Source organism: Alnus glutinosa, chromosome 14 (assembly GCF_958979055.1).
Source record: "Alnus glutinosa chromosome 14, dhAlnGlut1.1, whole genome shotgun sequence".
NCBI classification, from domain to species: domain Eukaryota; kingdom Viridiplantae; phylum Streptophyta; class Magnoliopsida; order Fagales; family Betulaceae; genus Alnus; species Alnus glutinosa.
This window is the reverse complement of record NC_084899.1, coordinates 8,537,085-8,559,427: the sequence shown is the minus strand read 5'-3', so window position 1 is coordinate 8,559,427 and position 22,343 is coordinate 8,537,085. Positions and strand designations below refer to the sequence as shown.

General features: G+C 38.7%; 1 protein-coding gene across 1 annotated transcript; it reads right to left on the bottom strand.

The window, feature by feature from the left end:
* Window positions 1-3,515: 3,515 nt before the first annotated feature.
* On the bottom strand, window positions 3,516-22,335 carry LOC133856934 (uncharacterized). Its single transcript, XM_062291992.1, has 6 exons — window positions 21,791-22,335; window positions 20,241-20,327; window positions 18,420-18,602; window positions 18,222-18,308; window positions 18,071-18,142; window positions 3,516-5,860 (listed from the first exon to the last, which is right to left on the bottom strand). The coding sequence occupies exons 1-6, from the start codon at window positions 21,998-22,000 to the stop codon at window positions 3,899-3,901; spliced, it is 2,601 nt and encodes an 866-aa protein (XP_062147976.1). The 5' UTR covers window positions 22,001-22,335; the 3' UTR covers window positions 3,516-3,898.
* Between the last annotated feature and the right edge of the window lie 8 nt (window positions 22,336-22,343).

Here is a 22,343-nt window from a genome sequence, read left to right as displayed (position 1 = left end):
CTAAAAGCATGGGCCACTGCAACCTTCAAGGATTGTGAATTTGACCTTCAAGGATTGTCTATTTGCGTCGGCAAACATATTCTTGGCCATCTTCATCCAAGTAACTTATATCCATCAGTATAAATTCTTTTATCCCTCTCTCTTCTTCCAACCGAAGCTCTTTTTCTCTAAGGCACAATTCCCCCTCTTTAAGGCGCACTTCCTCTTGCTTAAGAAGAAACATATTTTTGTCTTACTCATGTGCTTCCTCAAACAGTTTGGTTTTCTTCTTCTTGTCTTTATTCATGTCACTTAGTATCGCAATAACACTTGGATTCGATTTTTCTTTGATCTTTCGTTTCTCCTTTTCGGCTTTTCGGCCTATTGTTCGCTCGATGTCTTCAAAACCTTTGGGAGAACATTGCAATGTGCATTTGAAGTAGGACTTAGCATAGAAGTTATTTCAAACATTGCAGCTGCTGACTAGTTCTTTTTTTTTTTTAAGACCTTAAGTATTGAAGTTACCTTGCTGCTACAGATAACTACCAGGATATGGGCATAAGAATGCATGGACTATGCTGATACTTTGGCGTGGACTAGATTTATGGGGAGAACTATCTTTGTGCAAATGACGAACCACCGAAAAATATATGATTCGTCTTTTGATGACAGCATGCATAGCAAGCTTGCTTGCATCCTCTTACGCTCTAGAATCGATCAAGTTTCCCTATAATTAGTAGAGTTAGAAATGGCTTGTCATAATTGCATCATGTAGAAGTATTTAGAACTAGATAAATACTGTCCTTTTAAGAACAGAAAGGGGAGAACTTCAAAATTCTGTTTCTCAATTGTTTGCCATTCTTCTTACAAATCAGAAAAGTAAATAAAAGAAAGAACTAAAATTTTCCACTCTGCCCAACAAAAATGTTCTTTCAAAATTTATGAATACGAGGATTAAGTGAAGTTTACAAGGAACAGATTATTTATGTTCACTTTTGTAAACAAACCAAATGGACTCTCAAAAACAACCAAATACATCTCAAAAACAGGGATCATATTATACAAGTGGGCTTTGCTTTTGGATTATTATACTCATGTTATTGTTGAAATGGTATGAACAGAGCCTTGAACAGAGCCCTGAAATGGTATGAACAGAGCCTCAAAAATATGCATATGTTTGGCCAGTATTTTACATTCTTTAGATTTGTTCTAAACATGTGATTTATGGTATCTTACTCCTTATCAAACCAAATGTGATTGATTGATTTCTTGCTTTCGTCCTCTTTATTAGCCATGGATATGTGCTGAAATTTCAGATTCAGGAATGCATAATTCATTTTTCTTTCAAGATAAACAAAGAATATAGACACATGCACTGCAAAAAAAGCAGCAAATTATTAGCACAACAGTTACATTAACCTTTGATTAGAAGTCATAGAGAGGTCATGAACCTTCAATTATGGCCTGTTTAAATCCCTATTCCATTAAAACAACAATGGGTTTTGTCAAAAGTAAAAAACCAATTCAATCATATTCTTTTTTCCTGCATTCAATAAAGAACAAACATTTTCTTCTATACTTCTGGCCACAAAAAAAAAAAAAAAAAAAAAAAAAAAAAAAAAAAAAACTTCATCTAAGATACCAAACAGAGGCTACTCAAAGCCGACAAATAAAACTTAATCTAAGAAACCTATACAAAGAAACATCAACAAACTCGTAAGACACAAACAATGATGGCTCTAGATCGTCAAACCCTAAAGATCTTAAAACATATCAAATCCAAAAATTAAACGTAATCAAGCTACAAATGGGGACAAAAGAAAACCCCATACCCCTTTGAACTAAACCCCAAGCACCCAAGCAACGGAGAGAGAAAGGGAGAGGGAGAGGGAGAGAGAGAGAGAGAGCAGTACCGAAGCAATGCAGAGTTGGAACACGCGATGAGGAATCTCCTTTGAAGGGGCAAGCTAGAGTCGCCTTTGAAATTGCATAATGCCAAAGAAGAAATCGCACTTGGTGAAGAAATCACACAGCGCCAAAGAGAGATGCACAAAAAGTGGAAGGCAGGAGGAAAGTGAAAGAAACGGGAGAAGTGCAATAAAATAATATAAAATGAATGGCATGAAAGTAGATGGGTGTTAAATTTAGAGAGACTTTATGACAGGAGTTGTTTTGATGAAATTATGAAGAGCTCGATACAAGAGAGATTTTGAGATATTTCTCTATGATTTGGTGAAAGGTTTGAAATAGCGACTTTGATACTGATGCTCTTAGAGTCCCCAATACTAAAAAAATAAATAAATAACTTGAAGGGAGAGCGTGGGGTCAGAGTCCCTAGAAAGAGACAAGCAAGAACGGAATGAGACTCAGTATTGCATATGTAAAAATTTGATGTGATTTATATATGATTTGATATTTGATGAATTGTTGTATTGCTTTATATATATATATCCATTTCATGGAATGGGACGTAAAAATTAAAATGTATATATGTGGGTGTGGGTGTATATAGTTATACGTGGTAAAGAAAATGCAAAACACCCATTCGCATTAGTTCATCCAAAGTTCCTTAAAAAAGATAAAAAGATTTTATATATTTATAAACTACAATGTTTATCTTATCATATATGATTTTATTGATAAACTCTTCTTTTTGAGAATCCTAATATAGTTTAATAATGACACATGTTAGAGTTATTTTGTAAAAGCAGGCTCATGTTACAAAGGTCGGTGTTTATTATATTCATTGGAACTGTAATCGCAGATTCAATTAGGGTAATTCACCCCAACACAGATCTTGCAGAAGAGGAGTTTGATGTAGATTCGTATGTTTGCTTAGATGTGTACTGTTGAGACTTTTAAGAATCTCTAGCTTATGGAGTACTGACTTGAGTTAAGTTAGTCTTGTTAGTTTAGTTGCTATATTTATTTATTTATACCGCCTGTGGCATATTTCAGTGATTACGTATTATCAAGAAGTTTTAAGAGTTGTAATGACTTATTATTAAGAAATAAAAGCTCCAGTATATTTTATTAGTGAGTTTATGATGTAAAAATGATAACAAAAATATATTATGAGTATTCCACTGTGTTAATATAAGGTAAGGAAAAATATAATTTACCACCTTAAAGTTTGACTACTTTTTCACTTTTGTCTCAAATGTTTAAAAAGTAGTAATATGCCCAACAAAGTTTTCAAAATTTTCAATAAGGACTTTTAAAATCACTATTAAACCAAAATTCAATGATGATCTATCACATATCTAATAGTTATTTTAAAAGCCTATCAATTTTAAGAGAACTAAAAAAGGACAAATCTTCCTTTGAGAGAAAGGTCCGCTACTTTCTGTTCATTGCGAGTCAAATACCAAGTCGATTGATCACTCGTCACTAGTTAAGAATTTTACACTGATAACTCTTTTATTTTTTTTTCTTCAGAAGGCATCCACACACGTAATGAAAGGAAGGTGGGAGAGTAAAACAAGCCATGTTAGACTGCATAGAGAACAAAAAGAGAAAAGGAAGGCTAAGAGCCCTTGAAATGGAAATGGCTTGGAATTCAAATTCAGGATGAAAAATTTCAGTTCTTTTTCTCAAGGAGCACATGATCTCTCTCTATTCTTGAATACCAACTGGATTGGCCACTAAAACACAATGATCGGAATCAAACTAAATCTCAAATCTGAAAGGTGGGCATCCGCACTAACCAAAACACAGCCACCACCAAGTAATGAACCCTAGATGTGAAAAATTATAAGGAAAAAAAGAGAAAAGAAAAAAGAACAGAAAAAAACTTATTCCCTGAATTGAACTATATATATGTTACAAATCCTCTTAAAAGGATTGCTGATCTACCCACTAACTAATGCTGAGAGGGGGGCGCTGGACATAAACGACTCTAGAACCACCAGTGCGATAATCATGAAGATTTATTGAATGTTACGCCACTTGGGAGGAACCTGACGTGACTACACTGCTTTAACTTGGCAAGAGCTTCTCTGGACTTACCGAGCATGAGATCCACATAAATGGAAGTCAGAGTTGCTTCCGGGCTGTTGGGTAATATGGTTAGTGCTTGCATTGCAAATTGGTGTGCCTGCTCAAGTTCACCTTCCATGGCAGACACGGCAGCAAAATTTGCATAAAGTGCTGCACGCGCCTCTTCCGGCTTGAGGAACACAATACCTTGCGAGTCCTCGGCGGGAGAATTCTTGGCAGTCACTGATCCTCCGTTTAACTCTTCACTATCGATGCTCCTCTCCACTCGCCATTGCTCACAGTCGTCTTGGCTGAACGGCAATTCAACGTTCTTTCCCCCAGACAAATAAATGGACAAATGCTCAGCAGCTTCCTTTGGCCTGTTTAACAGGCAGAGCGCCTCTGCTGCATACACATGACCAAGAAAGATGTAGATTCTAGAACATTCTGGAAGCTCCAAGAGAGACTTGGTGATTGGAAGGGCCTTCGTGGGATTTTCCAGCTCCAACTCTACATATGCCAGGTTAGCAAGAATAGCTTGCTTTATCAACTGATTTTCTTTTCTACGAATATCTTCATAATACGAGAGAGAGTTCTGTATGAGCTCCTGAGTTGTTCCTCCCCCCTTTGGTTCTCTTGCATCTCCATTGGAACTAACCTGACTTAAGCCTGCTGTTACTGTAAATGCTTTCAAATCAATATTGTGCAAGTGCTTGTGGTTTGAGTTCCTGGAAGAAGCTGCCTCACTTGATTCATTTTCCTCCATGGAGGAATTAGAGGGCGAATCAGACTTCGAATGATTTGATTCAGAGCAGTTCAGTAAGTGCAGAGCATTATGTAAACACTGTCGGGCAAGCGACATTGAGAGCTTTGGTTGCCCATCACTGCTCAGCGTACAATCATCCCTTTCAACAGAATCTACATGCCTGTTTCTTGATATGCCATCTTCCATAACAAGTTGCCTCCATTTTCCCTGCCCAACAACATGAACTCTGACTTCTGATCTTTCTGATGGAGCCAGACTTGTTTTTATTAGTCCCTTCTCTAAAGCCATCAGACAGCATTCAGCAAATCGGAGCCATAATAGAGGCCGGTTGTAGAAAACCAAACTGGCCTTCTGGAAACAGCGAGCGGCAAGTATTGGTTTCCCACAGGCCAAGTACTGTACACCACAGTTATATATTATAAGAAAAGAATTATCCTGTGAGAAAGTTGACAGCTTTAGTGGCTTGTCCTTCCGAAGAGATGAAGTATTTGTTAATGCCTTCGAAAAAAATATTGATGATGTATGGTACTTCCCAAGCTGATAATAAATGCACCCAAGATTGTTGTTGAAAATGCTTGAAATTGCCGTGTCTGTCCGATTACTTGATGCCACCAACAGCTTGATGGCTTTACGGTAGTTGCCTCGTGCATATTCAATATGAGACTTCAGGAGGAGAGCAGATGAATCTTTCCCACGTGCAATGTTCATAACATGCTTGACTTCTCTTTTTGCTTGTTTGAGGTTCCTAGTGAGAAGCAGAAACCGAACTTTATAAAGCTGCAACTTGAACTTCAAATCAACAGTGGTAAAAGGCCTATCAACTGGGGTCCTCGACAGCTCATTTAAAGATGAAAGACCAGATGGCCTTGCTGAATGCTGTCCACCAATATCTAGTGTTGACAACATCGTTTCATATTCAAGTGTCTCATCCGATAAAGTTCTCGATAAGGGATTTTCTGAGGCATTCACACTAGCAGCTAAATCTGAATTAGAAGCATCTGTAGCTGATGAACTGCTAGGAGGAAAAGAGGAAGATTTTGTGACTAGGCTTGAAGATTGTTGCTGTGCCATGCTTCCACTGTCACCTTGGCTCACACAACTAACACCAAAAGCTCTTTCCACATATACCAATACATCCTGAACAAAAATAATCATATTGGTTACCATTTTGGAACAACAACAATAGGATGTACACAAGAAATAAAAATGGTAAGCATAAATTTTACATTTAAGTGATAAAGAAGACATTTTGAACCGAGTATATCAGCAAATTAGAGAAAACGAAGAAAAAGAATTGGCATTGGTTCAACATTGTCCAAACTGGGTTATCATTTCCCTATAAACAGCACAAGTCCAGCTGCAATAGATGGCTTGAACTGCCTAAAATGCACTAGCATAACATCTAGTGAAAGCCAACAGTTACATTTAAATTGGGGTCCAAAAGTTTCTACGAAGCACATTTCAATTCCATCCAGTTATATATAGTAGGCAGTCAGGTTCAGAAACTCAGCAGAACAACACTCATTGCCAATCCAACAGTCATACACAAGATCTTTCATTGATGCAAAACTTGTGTTGACACATGCCAAGCTTCAAAGCACAATTCTTACAAGAAGGCCACATATCTTGTACTTGTGGACACCATTAAGGCTGTTTGGAGATTCTAAGTTGCTTGTAATTATACTTCTCCATATCTTGTAAAGAAGAAGCTCGAATTGATTCCATACCAAGAAAAAAAAAACTACTCAGCCAGACATGTAAAATCTGTTGTATTTTTTTTTTTTTTGGGGGGGGGGGGGGGGGTGTTAAGCCTCGAACCACAACTTCCCCCTCCAGCTGATTCTTATGGATGGACGACATGCCACTCAAGCTGGAGTTCATTGGCACGTGGCAAATTTGACTGGATGAAATTCCGCTTTCCCCATTTGGTAAAGAAGCCAACACTTCTACATAATTAAAACCAACTGTTCTTGTCTCAACCATGGAACAGGTAAATACAACATTAGCTGAGATATCTACACCAGAGTTTAGTGTGTTTTCACTTGCAATACTGAATCATACAGATAGGCCTCCTACATTACTAGTCCCTCAAAATATTTAAAGTCTGTTTATTACGAAAGAAAAGGGGAGTGGGGCAGAAGGGATGAAAGAAACCGGTGTGTGGACCGTATCTTTTCATTGTTTGGAAAGAGGTAGCGATGAGGAATCTCCACCTAGGGCCCAAACTTTTTCATCCTCTCAACTACAAGAGGATTATGGAAGGGAAACAACAGAGAATAAGAAGGGTAATGTGTTTTTACGATTTTATGAGTGGTGATGTGTTTCATCAAGTTTGTCCCTCTTCCTTCTTTCCTTTTTTCCATTCGCTCTTCTTATACCTCCAACTATTCTAGCCTCACTACCAACTGGATCCTCAGTGGTATCATTTTTTACTGCTCAGTGGCCAAATAGCACCATACTAATAGGCCAACGATAACAGCTAAAATTAACAGATCAAGTCCCTCCCCCCCCCCCCCCAACAAAAAATCAAACGACAGCGTGAAAAGCTTCCACTGATCCACAAAAATAAATAAGTAAATAAATAAATCTTCCATGTCAAAGAAAGAATGACACGTTTATCACACTTAACAGTAGTCATCACACAAAATATAAGATTTCTGTGATTTGACACATCTATGTTGATCGGATTAAAGGCTTTCATCTCAGAGGCAAAAAAACAACTGCCAACATCTTTTACAATGTTCCCCTCTGAAGCTATTGGCTGATCCAAACTCAACTCAGTCAACTTGATGTTATTAAGAACGCTAATGAATCAAGGAGACCTCTAGAAATCAGGTTAGGTCTAAATGCAGGTTCCATATGGAAACACGAAATTTACCACAGAAAGATAACAAATTTTTCTATGTATATAGGTATATTACATATCATAATATCATAAAAATTAGACACACATATCTCATAATTAATATCGGACAGAATAAAAAAAAAACAGCCAATTTAGTTATGTATTTTCTAATTTAAAATGCCTAGAAACAATGGAAATGTAGTAACTATATCATGCGTTCCAACAAGAGAACCCCCCATGAAAGCTGCATAGCGATTTCACATGTAGTATAGTACCTTGAATTTTTGAAACTGGAGTAGATACATGGACCAACACTTACTAATAAGGAAAGTGGCATGATGGGGAGGAGCTCACTTGAATCATCAAATCCTTCAATTTGAAAGCAACAATATAGTTCCAAATTGTATCATATTGAATATATTGTACCAAGTATCTTGACGTACTAATAAATATGGTACACAGAAAAGTAGGGTAAAGCAAGGATAAAGGAGAGAGAGAGAGAGAGAGAGAGAGAGAGAGAGAAGCTAAAAAGAGAAGCAGGGAAGAGAAAGGGAAAGAAAGAGAAGGGGAGAGAAAGAGTCAATTTTTCATAATTTTATTCTATCAAAGTTTGTCTCCATTGGAGTACAAAGAGGCGTGTCATTGTGATTGACAGATGTTGTAAGTGCAAAACGAATGGAAAGTTTGTAGATCTTCTCCATTGTGAGGTTGCACGCGCTCTATGGGATGCTATCTTTAGTCACTTTAGACTGTCTTGGGTTATGCCTCTTCGGGTGGTAGATTTATTCGCTTGCTGGTAGACGGGTGGTCGCTCTCGGAGTGCTGTTGTATGGAAGATAGTTTTTTCTAGTCTTTTATGGTACTTGTGAAGAGAACGAAATGGTAGACAGTTCGAGGACAAAGAAAAGACGACTGAGGAGCTCATTAATTTTTTCTTCTTTTCTTTGTACTCTTGGACTGCGGCATTCCTAGCTCCTTTAGTGATTAGCTTTATTGATTTTATTGTTTTTTTTTCTTCTCCTTCTTAGCCGCTTTTCTTGTATACTCCCTGTATACTTGACTGCGCTTTGCATTTTTTAATAATATCTTTCTTACTTATCACAAAAAACAAAAACAAAGCATGTTTAAATAGACTCACGACTAAACCCTAAGGCAAAGCCTATTTATTTATTTATCTTGAATAATTCAGATCTTACAGAGAAAAAGGTTAAACCCTCGTAGTCGTACACAAAAAGTATACAAAAGGCAAAGCCTATTTATTGACTTACCTAACATAGTCTAGGGCAACACCCATTTATTAAATTGCCTAAAATACTCTAGGACAATCCCCTATTTCTTGAATTACCAAAACAAAATAGGGCAACACTTGATACTTTTTTTTTTATTATTTATTTAAATAATTGAAATATCATTAAAAGCATAAAGTGCCTCAAGGTACATAGCAGTATAGAAGAAAAAGAACTCAAGCTCTTCCAACGTCCTCTCGCAAGCCTGAAAATTTCCCTTTTTTTTGGATGAATGAGTAATTTTTCATTAACCAACAAAGAATGTAAATGCCATCTAGCAATTCAACTAGAACTCCAGGAAGCATCAGGCCTCCAGAACACAGAGCTATACAGCGAGGAAAAAACCAAACTATACAACCACCTATACAAAACTGACGGCCTTAGCCAGCACCTATTTACACATCAAACCAAAGCTATAGAACCAGAAATCTCAATACATCAGTAACTGTGCTGAAATACAAACAATGAAAGCCAACTAATAAACACTCCTACCAAACCATCTACAGAAAACCACACTGTATCTGGCTGCACCTCAAAGATCTGTAACTCAACAACCAAATCTCAGCAGAAGCAAATGGCTGCAACTCACACACTGTCATTGCAACATCAGCACAACCAAAAATCAGCACAAGAAAATATTCTGCACAAGCAATTATGCAACTCACACACTGTCACTGCAACATCAGATGAGGCAAATCAACCAGAAAACCCCACCACCCAGTCACAGCAAATCTCATCTACCTCCAAACATACTATCTGGTAATCGCCAGCTATTACACAATTCTTCATTATCTCTATTTCTCAGAAATCTACCACTAGACATGATCCTCATTCTTTTTTTCATAAGTAATATGTAGATAAGTCATGATCCTCATTCTTACCTCCCCATTTATCTTATGAATTATTTTCTCTTCAGTTTGAAGATGATTTCCATGTCTAATATTATTTCTCCAGGTACTCAAGCACGGTCTAAACAGGACAGCTCGCACGCCCTTACCATTCTAAGCTTTAACTCCTCTATCAATAATATCATCATTTAGTCCTCAAAATTTCTATCATTCATTTCCCTCCAAAGGCACCACAAGCGGCAAGGAGACACCATCTTCCGCACAATAGCAATCTGAGTGCTACCAGCAATCCGCCAACAAGCAAGTCGACTACTCGGCTAGGCATAACCCAAGAAAGCCAAAAGCGCATGAAAACAACATTCCATAATGCGCAACCAACATCACAGCAGAGAAGAAGATGGTGCACAGACTCTCCATTCCTATTACACATACAACATCTGTCAATTACAATGACATGCCACTTCCTAAGTTACCCATCGTAAGGATCTTTATCTCCTCTATCAATAGTATCATCTTTCGGTCCACAAAATTTCTCATTCATTTCCCTCCAAATGCACCACAAGAGGCAAGGAGGCACTATCTTTCACACAACAGCAATCCGAGTACTACCAGCAGTCCACCAACAAGCAAGCAAGTCAACTACTTGGCTAGCCATAACCCGAGAAAGCCAAAAGCGCATGAAAAAACGTTTCATAATGCGCAAGCAACCTGACAGTGGAAAAGAAGATGGTGCACAAACTCTCGATTCCTCTTACACATACAACACTTGTCAATTACAATGACATGCCATTTCCTAAGTTATCAATAGTAAATATTAACACAACTCACGCACAAGACTCACAATCCAAATCTGAGTCTTGTGCGTTGCAATCTATTCGGAAGACAAGTGATAGGACTACATCTCCTATCCTTCCGAATAGATTGCAACGCACAAGACTCAGATTTGGATTGTGAGTCTTGTGCGTGAGTTGTGTTAATAGTAAAGATCTTTCCTAGGGCCACCGACAAAGCAAAGAAAGTCACCCTCAAATAAGCTTTAGTCTGCCAAATACTCTTCCAAGGAAAAGGAGTCATCCATACAAATCAGGACACTATAGTAAGATCTATCATCGAACAACCCGTTTTTGGAGGGGGTCCACCAAAGCTTGCCTTCACCTTCCCATCACCTGCTAACCGAATACAACAAGCTGAAGAACGAGGAAAAGATATCAACATCCCAATTATGAGCTCCTCCAGCAAAGCTAACATTCCATTGATTGAAGCCACCAAAAAACTCCAAGTGGGTCGCTAAGGAGGCATCCTTTGCACAAGCAATGCCATATAAATCTGGAAAGGCTTCCTTCAGGTCTTTATCCTCACACCATAAGTCATACCGAAATCTAACCTTGGAGCCAACTCCCATCTCAAATCTGGTATGACCTAAAAACTTCCCCCAACCTCGTACTAATATTTTTTCTTTTTTGTTCTTTTTTCTTTGGATAACTTATGGTTCGTTTGGATGTTGAATTTTTGAAATCAAAATTGAATTATTACTCTGTTTGCGAATTTCGAGTCAAGGAAAATGTGTTTGAGTGATGAGTAGAATTAGAATTCTTTTTGATATTGTGTTTGGGTGTTGGATTTTTGAGTTTGAAAATTAATGTTTTTTAATAATAAGAAATGATTGAAAGTATGAAAAGTCGTATATAATGACTGGTGTTATGAAAAGTAGTGTTGAATAATGATTGAAATAATATTTATTTATTGTAAAAAAAATATTAAAAACTATTATTTAATTATTATTTGTGTTTAGTGGGTGTTTTTTGGTGATGTCAGGTGGGACCCACGCTTAAAGTAAGAATTTTTTGAAAAAGAGTTGAATTCGGGTAAAATACCGGGTTGAAACCGGGTTCAACCCGAGTTTCCGGGTTTTAAAAAAAACCCAAATAGAATATTGATTCTATTATGTTCCCAAACGCACCATAAAAAACCAATCTCATTAAAAGTGTAAAGTGCCCCTCAGTACACTGGGAGTATACAAAGGAAACATCTAAATAACAAGAAAAGCGAACAAAAAAATCATCAAAACTAAATGACAAAGGGTACACATAAACCGTAGTCCAAAGGTACAAAGTATGGTAAAACGATGATAAAATCTCTTCCAAGGTACTTTCCAAATCGTCAAAACCCCTATTGGTCATTTCCCTCCATAAACATCAAAAAGGGCAACTAGGCACCATTTTTCACACCGCAACACTCCTTAGCCTTCTAAAGGACCACCAACAAGCAAGCATGTCGGTAACCCGTCTGGGCATAACCCAAGACATCTTGAAACGATTGAAGAGAGTACCCACAAAGCAGAAGTCACGTCGCAATGAAGAAGAAGATGATTCACGGACTCTCCAGTCTTCTTCCACATATAGCATTTGTTTATCACGATAACATGCTGCTTCCTGAGATTGTCCAGAGTAAGGATCTTACCAAGAGTTGCTAACCACATAAAGAAAGCCGCCCTTGAAGGAGCCCGAGTGCGCCAAACACTTTTTCAGGGAAAGCGACTACATTTTGAGCAAGCCAAGGGGTAAAAGGACTTGACTTTGAACAAACCTTTTTTTGGTGGAGACCCACCACAACTTGTCTTCGCTACCTCTACGCACTTTAACTGAATGGAATGCTTGGAGAACGGAAGCAAAAACATCCACCTTCCAATTGTGAGCCTCCCTAGTAAAGCTCGCGTTCCACTGGTTTGAACCGCCCAAAAGCTCCAAATTATCTACAACAGAGGTGTCCTTCACACGAGCAATACCAAAGAAGGCTAGAAAAACTACCTTAAGAGTCATGTCCCCACACCACAAATTATGCCAAAAGCTGATCTTGGTACCATCTCCCACAACAAATCTAGTGTAGCTTGAGAAGGAATCCCAAACTTTTCTGACGTTCTTCCACACCCCTACCCCAAAGGGTCTTGCTGGCTCAAGAGAACAGCAGCCGCCCCATAAGCTGTCGTATTTGGAGTCCACCACTAGTCACCACGCATCTCTCACAATCTCATAGTGCCAAAACCATTTACCTAGCATAGCGCGATTGAAGATCCTCAAATTTCTGATCCCCAACCCTCCCTCAGAGATCGAAGAGCAAACCTTGGCCCAGCTAACAAGGTAATATTAAAATTCTTCGCCTAACCCTCCCCATAAAAAGTTTAGTTGGAGCTTCTCAATTCGATTGGCCACACTAGTAGGAATGGTTAAGAGATACATGTGGGTAGATTGGAAAGGGTGCTCTTGATAAGGGTAACCATGACACCCTTAGACAAATATTACCTTTTCCAACTGGCCAACCAGCACTCCATCTTTTCCACAATACCATCCCAAATAGACTTTGACTTGTAGCACGCCAACGGCACGCCCAAACCCCCTACTAATATTCTTCCATAACCCCACCTCATAGTTCCCAACAGGCTCATTACAATACCACCCACACCAAGAACTGCCAAATTTAGCATCCACCACAACTCTCCATCATGTCTCTGTCCCATGCAACTAGCGTCATAACCATTTGGCCTATCTTTCAATAACACCGTCCCAAATGGACTTGGCATTATAGGCCCCCAACGGGAGACCAAGATACTTCATGGGCAAAGAAGAAACCCCACAGCCTAGAATGCCAGTCAACCCATCTACATTCTCAACATCACCAACAAGATCCAATTCCGATTTAGCCAGATTAATCTTCAATCCAAAGACTACTTCGAAGCATTAAAATAAAGCACACAGAGAGCAAAGATGGTCAGGCTTGGCCCCACAGCAAACCAAAGTGTCCTCCGCCATCAAGAGGTGTGAGATGTTAACCAACCAGACCCCACAAAAAAGCCTGAAAGAAGACCCTCATCAAAAGTTACAAAAGTATTCTACTTAATGTCTCCATAACAAAAACAAAGAGAAAAGGTGACAAAGGATCTCTCTGTCTCAGACACGGGAGCTATTGAAGAAACCGGACGAAGTCCCATTCACCAAAATGGAAAAGTGCACTAAAGAAACACAATGTGTTATCCAAGAACGCCATTTCTCCCCAAAACAACACCTCCTCAAGTAAGAAATCCATATTGACATGATCATAGGCCTTCTCAATACCCAGCTTAAAGAGCACCCCTGGCTCACCAGATCCGATCATAATATCTAGACATTCATTAGCAATGAGCACTAAAGCAAGGATTTTCCTACCTCTAAGAAAAGCATTTTGGGGCATTGAAATAATCTTCTCAACAACCCTTTTCAACCTATTGGTAAGGACTTTAGCAAGAATCTTGTAAACTCCACTCACAAGAATGATGGGGCGAAAGCCCTTAAGTTCAATGGCCCCAGTTTTCTTTGGAATGAGAGCAATGAAGGTGGCATTGAGACTTCTCTCAAACTTGCTACTAGCATGAAAACATAGAACACCCCCATAATATTGAACTTGATCACCTCCCAACATACTTGGAAGAACGCCATAGAAAAACCATCACGGTCTAGCGCCTTCTCATTATTCATACCTTTCACCGCATCAAGGACCCCACTCTCCTCGAATCGTCTCTCTAACCAAGAAGCCTCCTCCACATCAATGGAATCGAAATCAAGGTCGTCCAACTTGGGGTCCTACTAAACTGTAATGAGAAAAGACTATCATAGAATTTCTCTTCATCATCAAAGACTCTTCCTCTAAACCATCAAGAACACACAACTCCTTCAAAAAGAGATTTTTGTTTAGATTCCATATTGCCAAACACCTGTGCATTCCAAGTTCTTAAATCAGCTTTCAAGGACTTAACTTTAAGAGCCAAAATAAAGTTAAGGGGGCCTTGAAACCAATAAGATGACCACCACTGCCTCACCCTGTCCACAAAACCATTGGCTTGAAGCCACATATTCTCAAACTTAAAGGATCTCTTGCCCCCCTAAACACCACCACAATCAAGAAGAATAGGGAAGTGGTTTGAACATAATCTATGCAACCTTTTCTAAGATAAGTCCAGGGAACTTGGCTTCCCATTCCCAAGAGACCAGAAACCTATCGATTCTAGACCAAAAAGGGGTCTCCCAAATTGACTCTTAAAAAGTAAATAAAATATAAAATTAAATACTAATAACTTGTTTCACATCACGTACTTAAGAACAAAAACTAGAATAGAATCAATAGCAGACTAAAGTAAAACCCGTAGACAACAAGAGTCAAGCAAATTATACATAAGATATGAATACCTACACAATGCAACATTGGAGAAGGAATAATGTGTACTACTTAGGAATGTGGTACTAAAACCATCCTTCAAGTAAGGCTGTGTGAATGAGGGTCTATTTTCTTCAACCAATCAGGCAACCCAATGACTATCTAAGGTAATAATTAGTAAGCACTTCTTAATGGTTTAACATTTACAATAAGGTGATGCATACAACAAACATATTTGAACCATCCCTACGGTCTAAAACTACCTAAAATGCCAAAACAACCAGTGAGATCCACTTGAAGGAGGAGATTAATTATGGTCTCACTCTATTAAAAGGTCTCCAAGAAAAAAAAGGATGTGCCAAAAATTAAGTGTGCCAGACCAAAACCATTATTTACTAAGTTAAGCCATACATATATAAAGGTCGTAAAGAAGAAGATAGAAGGCATGGAAGATATCTACTTAAAGAGTATGCAATACCTTCATCACATTGGTACTCAACCAAACAAAAGATATTGAAAAATGGAAACTTGTACCAAGAAAATTGGATCATTTATTAAAAAAGCTTGAACGAAAAAGCTACAATATTTCATTTACTTGGTCTAAATGTCATCTCATTAGGATCTCAAATACTCCCTGATCCCAAGGAAAAGAACACAAGCTCCGACCAAAAGGTTAAAGTAAATTGTTTCAGATGTTCAATATTAGAGGCTTTTCTTCAACTTATCCCCCACCCCCCCCCCCCCCCCCCCCCCAAAAAAAAAAAAAAAAAAACCAACATATAAAGGATAAGTAATAAAAATATATTTTAAAAAAAATCGTAAGGCACTCCTAAGTACACAGAAACCAAACTAGCCCAAAAAAAGAAAGAAAAGCAACAAGCCCGCTAAACCCTAAACCCAAGACCCACATGAGGCACTCAACACTACATCATGTAAGCCTTTCCTTTCTAACGCCAAGAGGGTGCGCTTGCATCGCCGTAGTTAATGGAGCTTTGGTCTTTTGGTGCGCAACCATAGTTTTCTGATGAAACTCCTCATCAAAGGCATCCAGGATTGCCAAGAATGGATCCTCGCCCTCATCACCATCCGACGCCCAATCCAAAGGAATGTCGGGATGTAAAACACCCAAAGGGTAAGGAGATTCTCCATCCTCCCCTTACCAAATATTGTCACCCTGATCCCACACAATGCTCTCCCCATCCGAGCCAAATCCTATCGGCCACTTTTGAGATTAGATCAGACCATTAAACCAGAAATCCTCATCGTTTTCAATGTTAGGAGAGAAACAACAGATCAAAAGGGTCAATTGGAAGATTGAAAAGGATTGACCCTTTCTCCCAACTCAGCCGCCCCAGAGAAAGTGTCATCGGAAGAAAAAGATTCATGTCTAGTGGAGGTGGACTGAATCCGATGCTCAACAGACCCATCACCAACAGCTACTGGTGCCGAAGTAAACCCCTCAAGCCTGAGGGAAACTTCCAGAGACGCTGAAGACAGCATCTCTGCTGTCCAAGAAAGGGGTATAGCGACAGAAAACAACGGATCAAAAGAGAAAGTCGGAGAGGGAGGAAGAACAGACCTTGGAGCAATAGGGTTTGCGATCAAGAAAGAAGGTTGAGCTACGTCCTCCAACACCGACACCAAGATGGAATCTACTGAACCGTAGGAGTTGAAACACACCCACTGGCAAAAGCAGCCCTTACCTGAGAAGACCCACTCTCCTGGACTTCAAAATCCCCGGTCACAAATGAAGACAACGCTTCAACCGTCAATGGTGAAGAAACAAGCCTCGCCTAAGGACCTACGGCATCTTCAAGTAAGGAAACAAACCCAGGATTCAAAAAAATAACCCTAGGATCCGCTCCAGATCCTGAACCCAGTCCAGAACCCATTTGGGCTTAGATGCGAACCGACCCAGACGAAACCCTTTAAAACCCACTGTGAGTAAATGCTCCAACCCATAACCAACACTCGACCCACTTCGGCCTTAATCCGATTCAAACTTTCTCCACGCAAACCCTAGAATCTTCTTTTGTGAGTGATCGACGAGAGTACCCTTCATCTTCTTCGCCTTCTTCACAGACCCAGAGCTCTCCTCTAAACCAGCCTCTGCCCTCTTCATATTCTTCTACATCCCAGAACAATCCACAGCCAATCTCAGATTCTTACCTCTGTTCTCCCACTCAAAACAAGCCGCCACTGGAAACAGATCAAGGTGACCCAAAATCAGCTTCTTTAACCCACCAGAGTCTGTGGGAGAATTGATTGTAGCCCACACCACTTCCATGAAGGAGCGCCAAGATGAAGTAGCCTCCACGCCTGATTCCACCTGCTTCCCCACTAATGAAATCTCAACAAAACCCTGCAACTCAGACTCGGCTAGAAAAGGCACCAACAACTGACGCAACTCTCCCCCAAACCGACGCCATACCCACCCTCCACGACCCTCGGGAAGCCAGATGATACCTTTCCGACCACCCTCTGTAGAAACTACCACCTCCAGATAACGATCGACCTTATTACAACCACCACTGACCATTAGCACCTTCTCAACTTCACGATAAGAATTGGCGTCTTCTATAACCGGAGACTTCAACACCTTCAACCATATCTACTAGCCAAACGGAGCATTGGACACCCAAGAACACAAACCCAACAAAATATTTCCTCCTTTCCCCCAAATGATTCTGCCTTACCTTCACGCACGGAAAAGAAGAATCTTTTCGCTTCCACAGTGGAACGCTGCTCCATATCAGCACCGCATGATAGCTTCGCATGCAACCTCCCTCCACCACCAGACAGAAACTAGCACCAACCTCGCTCAAAACTGAATAGACAAAACCAAACCAAAAAGAACCAAAAACAGAGAGCTATGCGAAAATCCAACGCTGTCCAAGCTTCTAAGTAGCGAGAGAGAATGAAACCCTAGCGGGACACACCTTCACGCGCCACCACTGAGGTGAGTGGGACGGGAAAGAAAAAAAAAAGGAAGGAGAGAGTCGAGAGAGGCCAAAGGATGCCTCTGTTGTGACTTACTTGGAGATTTTGGGTGACACATAAAATGATACAAGACTTAACTTTAGCAATTACTCTGTCTAATGATATTACATTAACTTAAAGCAACAATGGTAAAAATTTGAGAATGTCGTGCAAAATTTTGAACGAACTAGTAAGAAGAACTTACAGCAGACTTTGAAGCATCACTGCAAGCAAGCCCAACATCTAGCAACAAGAGGCAAATATGGAGAGCTGTTGTCTGCACATAATTAAATAGAAAAACATTTAACTAAGTATTACAACAGCCAAAGAAAAACCAAAGGTAATAACCATCATACCTCATTTATCGGTTCAATATTTTGATACAAAGGTTCCAAAACAGATAATGCCTTTGCATATTCGTGAAGATGGAACCAGATAACTGCCTGGTAGGAGAAAATTTAAAACAAGCACATCAATTCAAACAAGGAATAAAATAAACAAATTACCCTTCAGCAATCTCCAATAAATTTATTTAAAAGACAAAGAAAACATACAACGTTTAGGATTGCCACAGAAGTGTCAAATTCATCCGTGTAAACAATATTGGAATTATTTGCAGTAGAAAGTTGATGTGCCACTGTACTATTTCCTTTAGACCCCAAAATAACTTTATGCCCAAGATTGCTAACGGCCTCCAGCTGTTCTCCTGAGGCACTAGCTAGCTCCTCGCTTCTCCTCTGAACCAATAACAATAAAAAGAAACAATGAATGACTACCAATAAAACAAATATGAAATCATCAATTAGTAGTTTTAACAAGACCGGAATATTAGGTGACATAACCTTGAACATTAGAATGACTTGATGCAACAAAACTTATCCAAATAGCTGCCATTTTTCAAAGTAGAATGGCCCTTCCTCTTGTTATTTAATTTCGTACAATTAAATGAATACAAAATAGTGGCCACAATATCAGAGGACAACAAAAAAAAGAGCTAAAAACTCAATAACTTTCGTGAGTCTAAACAACCACCAGCGACAGAATATCTTTGGGCCATTCCGCTCTAGCTAGGGTCATTTTAGGTCATTATTTATGATTTGAATTATTGGCCTTCCAGATAGATATATACCATAATTAAAAATGTGGGTTGAAGTAATACATTACATACCACAATTTCCACACCAACCAATCTGAAATGATGGTTTCTAAATGAATAGCAAATAATATATAATGTTGTGCTCTTACTAAACCTAATCATGGTTCGCAACAGACAACCCGTTTGCTTTGGCATGGTTGACGTGACAATGTAAAGTGTTGAAACTAGCAACCACACTATTACTATGCTAAATCAAGTAACTTTTCAAATTTGTACATCTGATCTATAAAAGGTAAGTTGGCTTTTCTCTAGTTTTGCCTTTCCTATATGGAAATTCTTTTTTTTTTCGGAATTAGCAATCGAAATTCATTAAAACGCAAATTCTATATGGGAGTTAAAACAGTAAATTTATTATATACATTTCTTGAGCATCAGAACAGAAGTTTCATGACCAACAAATAAAGTGGAGGAAAAGATGAAAATGAGACAATTATCATCAGAAGAGAAGAAAATAGCTTATATTAACGTGAAGACTAGCATCAAAGACTGTATATCAAATATAGTGCAAAAAGAACCAAACAGACATGAAAGAGTTAGCACCTATAAAGAACTCGTACATAAAGAGTAAGAAAGTATATACAATCTTAATTTATGAAGGCAAAAATCAGAAGGCTTTATATGCAGTAAAGCTCAAAAATTAAACCTGATATAAGTTTAATAATGAACCAAGACAGTATACATATTTTGGGCACGGGAATTTACCTCGCGAATTTATTTTTATGATCTTTATTTTTTTTTATGAATAATAATAATTTTATTAAAAAACGTAAATTCCACGTACAAATAATAATATTTTTATGTTCTTTATAAGAGAATGATGTGTCAATCATCTTAAGTGCTCTAATCAAAAGTTCTAACTTCTGCCATTGATTATACTCAATAGCAGGCATAATGAAACTGTAAACTGCAATGCTGGTGGGCAATCCTTCTTGCATGCCCATAAAACTATTGCTATATTTAATCTCCATAACCTTCTCTCAATATTGCCATCAACCAAAGAAGGAAAAAAGCATCTAACATGTGGAAAATCTAGAGAGAAACACAGGTTACCATCACTGTAAAATATATTCCTTTTCTACTAAGGATTTAATTGGTAAGATGTTGCATAATGTGACTAATGTTTGTGACTGTGTTCAAGCAGATACTAATATGGCCATCTACTAGCATAAAACTGACATCTATATAAGTCACAGGGAGAAAAAGTAAAAGGATCACATACCTTAACACTATTAAGTACTTCAAGCAACTTCTTTGGATCTGAACAACCTTCTCGAAAGTATTCGGCAATTGCAATATTGTGAAGAACCTAAAATATACATATTCGTAAGATTTGAAACCAAAGATGCTACAGCAGAGAAAAAAAATGGTATGCCCATAAGACATTGGAGTCAAAATGTTTTTTTTTTTTTTTTGATAAGTACATTGGAGTCAAAATGTTGCATAATAAATATTACATAAATGTCCACTAATATGGCTAAGAGTGTGATCCACAAATGAACAGCAATGCTAATAAACAGGTCAAACCAGGATATCACATATGGCTTAAATTTTATAAAAATAGAAAATTCAATCAAAGGCTGCCGTCCAAATTTGTCACAATATAAATCAAGAATCATCTTAAACTCCAGAAATTCGTATGAAATTCTTAATAAATATGGTAAAGCAACATACCAAAGAAAAACTATTTTATAACAAAGGTCTTGTTCATTCCACAGACTTACTGTAACTAGGGCTTCTGTTGTAGAATTCAACAAATATCGAAGCAATATGCATGTTGGAGGCTTTTGCTTAACTGGAAAAACCACTGTTCATCTAGAAAAAAGGATCCAGCTTACTATTTGAAATAGACGATACAATAGCATAGTGGAAGCTCTTAGGCAGACTATCTAAAAACTGTTGTAATTTAGGTCGTAAAAATCATTAACTCAATGGGCTCATCCTTGTATTGTACCCCTCTCAAGTATGTATGGAACACAAATAGTATCTCACTTGGGTCAGTTTGTCAATGAATTGAACACAAAAATCCTTGGAATGTGATCAGCGTTTAGAGGGTGTTTCAGATTGCCAAGACCGTTGTCCACATAGGAAGTTAAGAGGTTGAGAGTGTTTTTATAGCCCCAATCTTTTTCTTGAAAATTGTGCTCCTCCTTTGCACAAATAGGCAAATGCTAAACCACATAAATCCTTGTGTGTCCACACATGACTATCTTTTTCTTCAGTGCGTTCACCCTCTCTTAAACACAACGCCCTTGATTTCTGCCTCCAACTCACCTCCACCAGAAGAGTAAATCCTCCCCAAATCATTAGTCAAATCCAACGGCAAATATATTTCCATTACAAATGATACAAAAGGTTGTCTTCAACCAGAATACAAACTTCAAAGAACTTTTCTAACTACCTCAACCCAGCATTCACCCTTCCCAACCTCGAACTCTTGTCAGTTATCAAATTTACAGTACTAACGACCAAACCTTCGATCAAACCTCTTCTCCATTTTCACACACTCAAGCTGCACGTCCAAATCTCCACTTCCAAAAGCCACATAAAGCTCAAACTTCACAGCCAAAATCAAATCAACCCCATTGGGCCCAATCATTTCACACCCAAACCTAACCAAAACTTTTACAATTGCCAGAAAGAAAAGCAACAGGCAAAAATTGAATCATCCGATCGATATCTACACCTCAAGGGCAACGCAAAGTAAAACGAACTAAAAGAATATCAAAGAAGTGAACTGAAACATGTATGCAAGAGTGTGGAAAGGCTTACTTTGGGATCGTGTTCCTTCTTGAGCAAGAGCTGGTTCAGGACCTCGACGCACTCGGCGAACTTGCTCGATTGGAAGTGCAAGGCGGCGTCCTTGGCGAGCGCGGTTGCGACCGACAAGACGGCGTCGTCGTCGGTGCCCAAGGACCCGTCACGATTCGCATTAGCGGCAGCCGTCGACGACGATGACGAAGATGAATCTCGCAAGTCCATTTCAGACGGATCGACCAATTGGAGGCTAAGATTTTACGAGTGCCTTATCCAAACGGGCTTAATCTGAACTGTAATGTATGGGAATCTGAAAAACCCTAGAATTTGAATTTCGAGTGGGAATCGTAGTGGGCTTTTGCAAGCGATTGGAAGGTTCCGAAACCCTAAGGTTTGGAAAATTTGCAGAGGACACTTGTTAGAGTTTCTTTTGCTTTGATGTGTCCGATTTGCAGAGAGAGGGAGTGAAAACTGAAAACCTATACGCCAAACTGGGCGAGATACGGATAAAACGAGAGAGAGAGAGAGAGAGAGTACTTTTTTTAGTTTCGTGCTTTTCCCTGTTTTT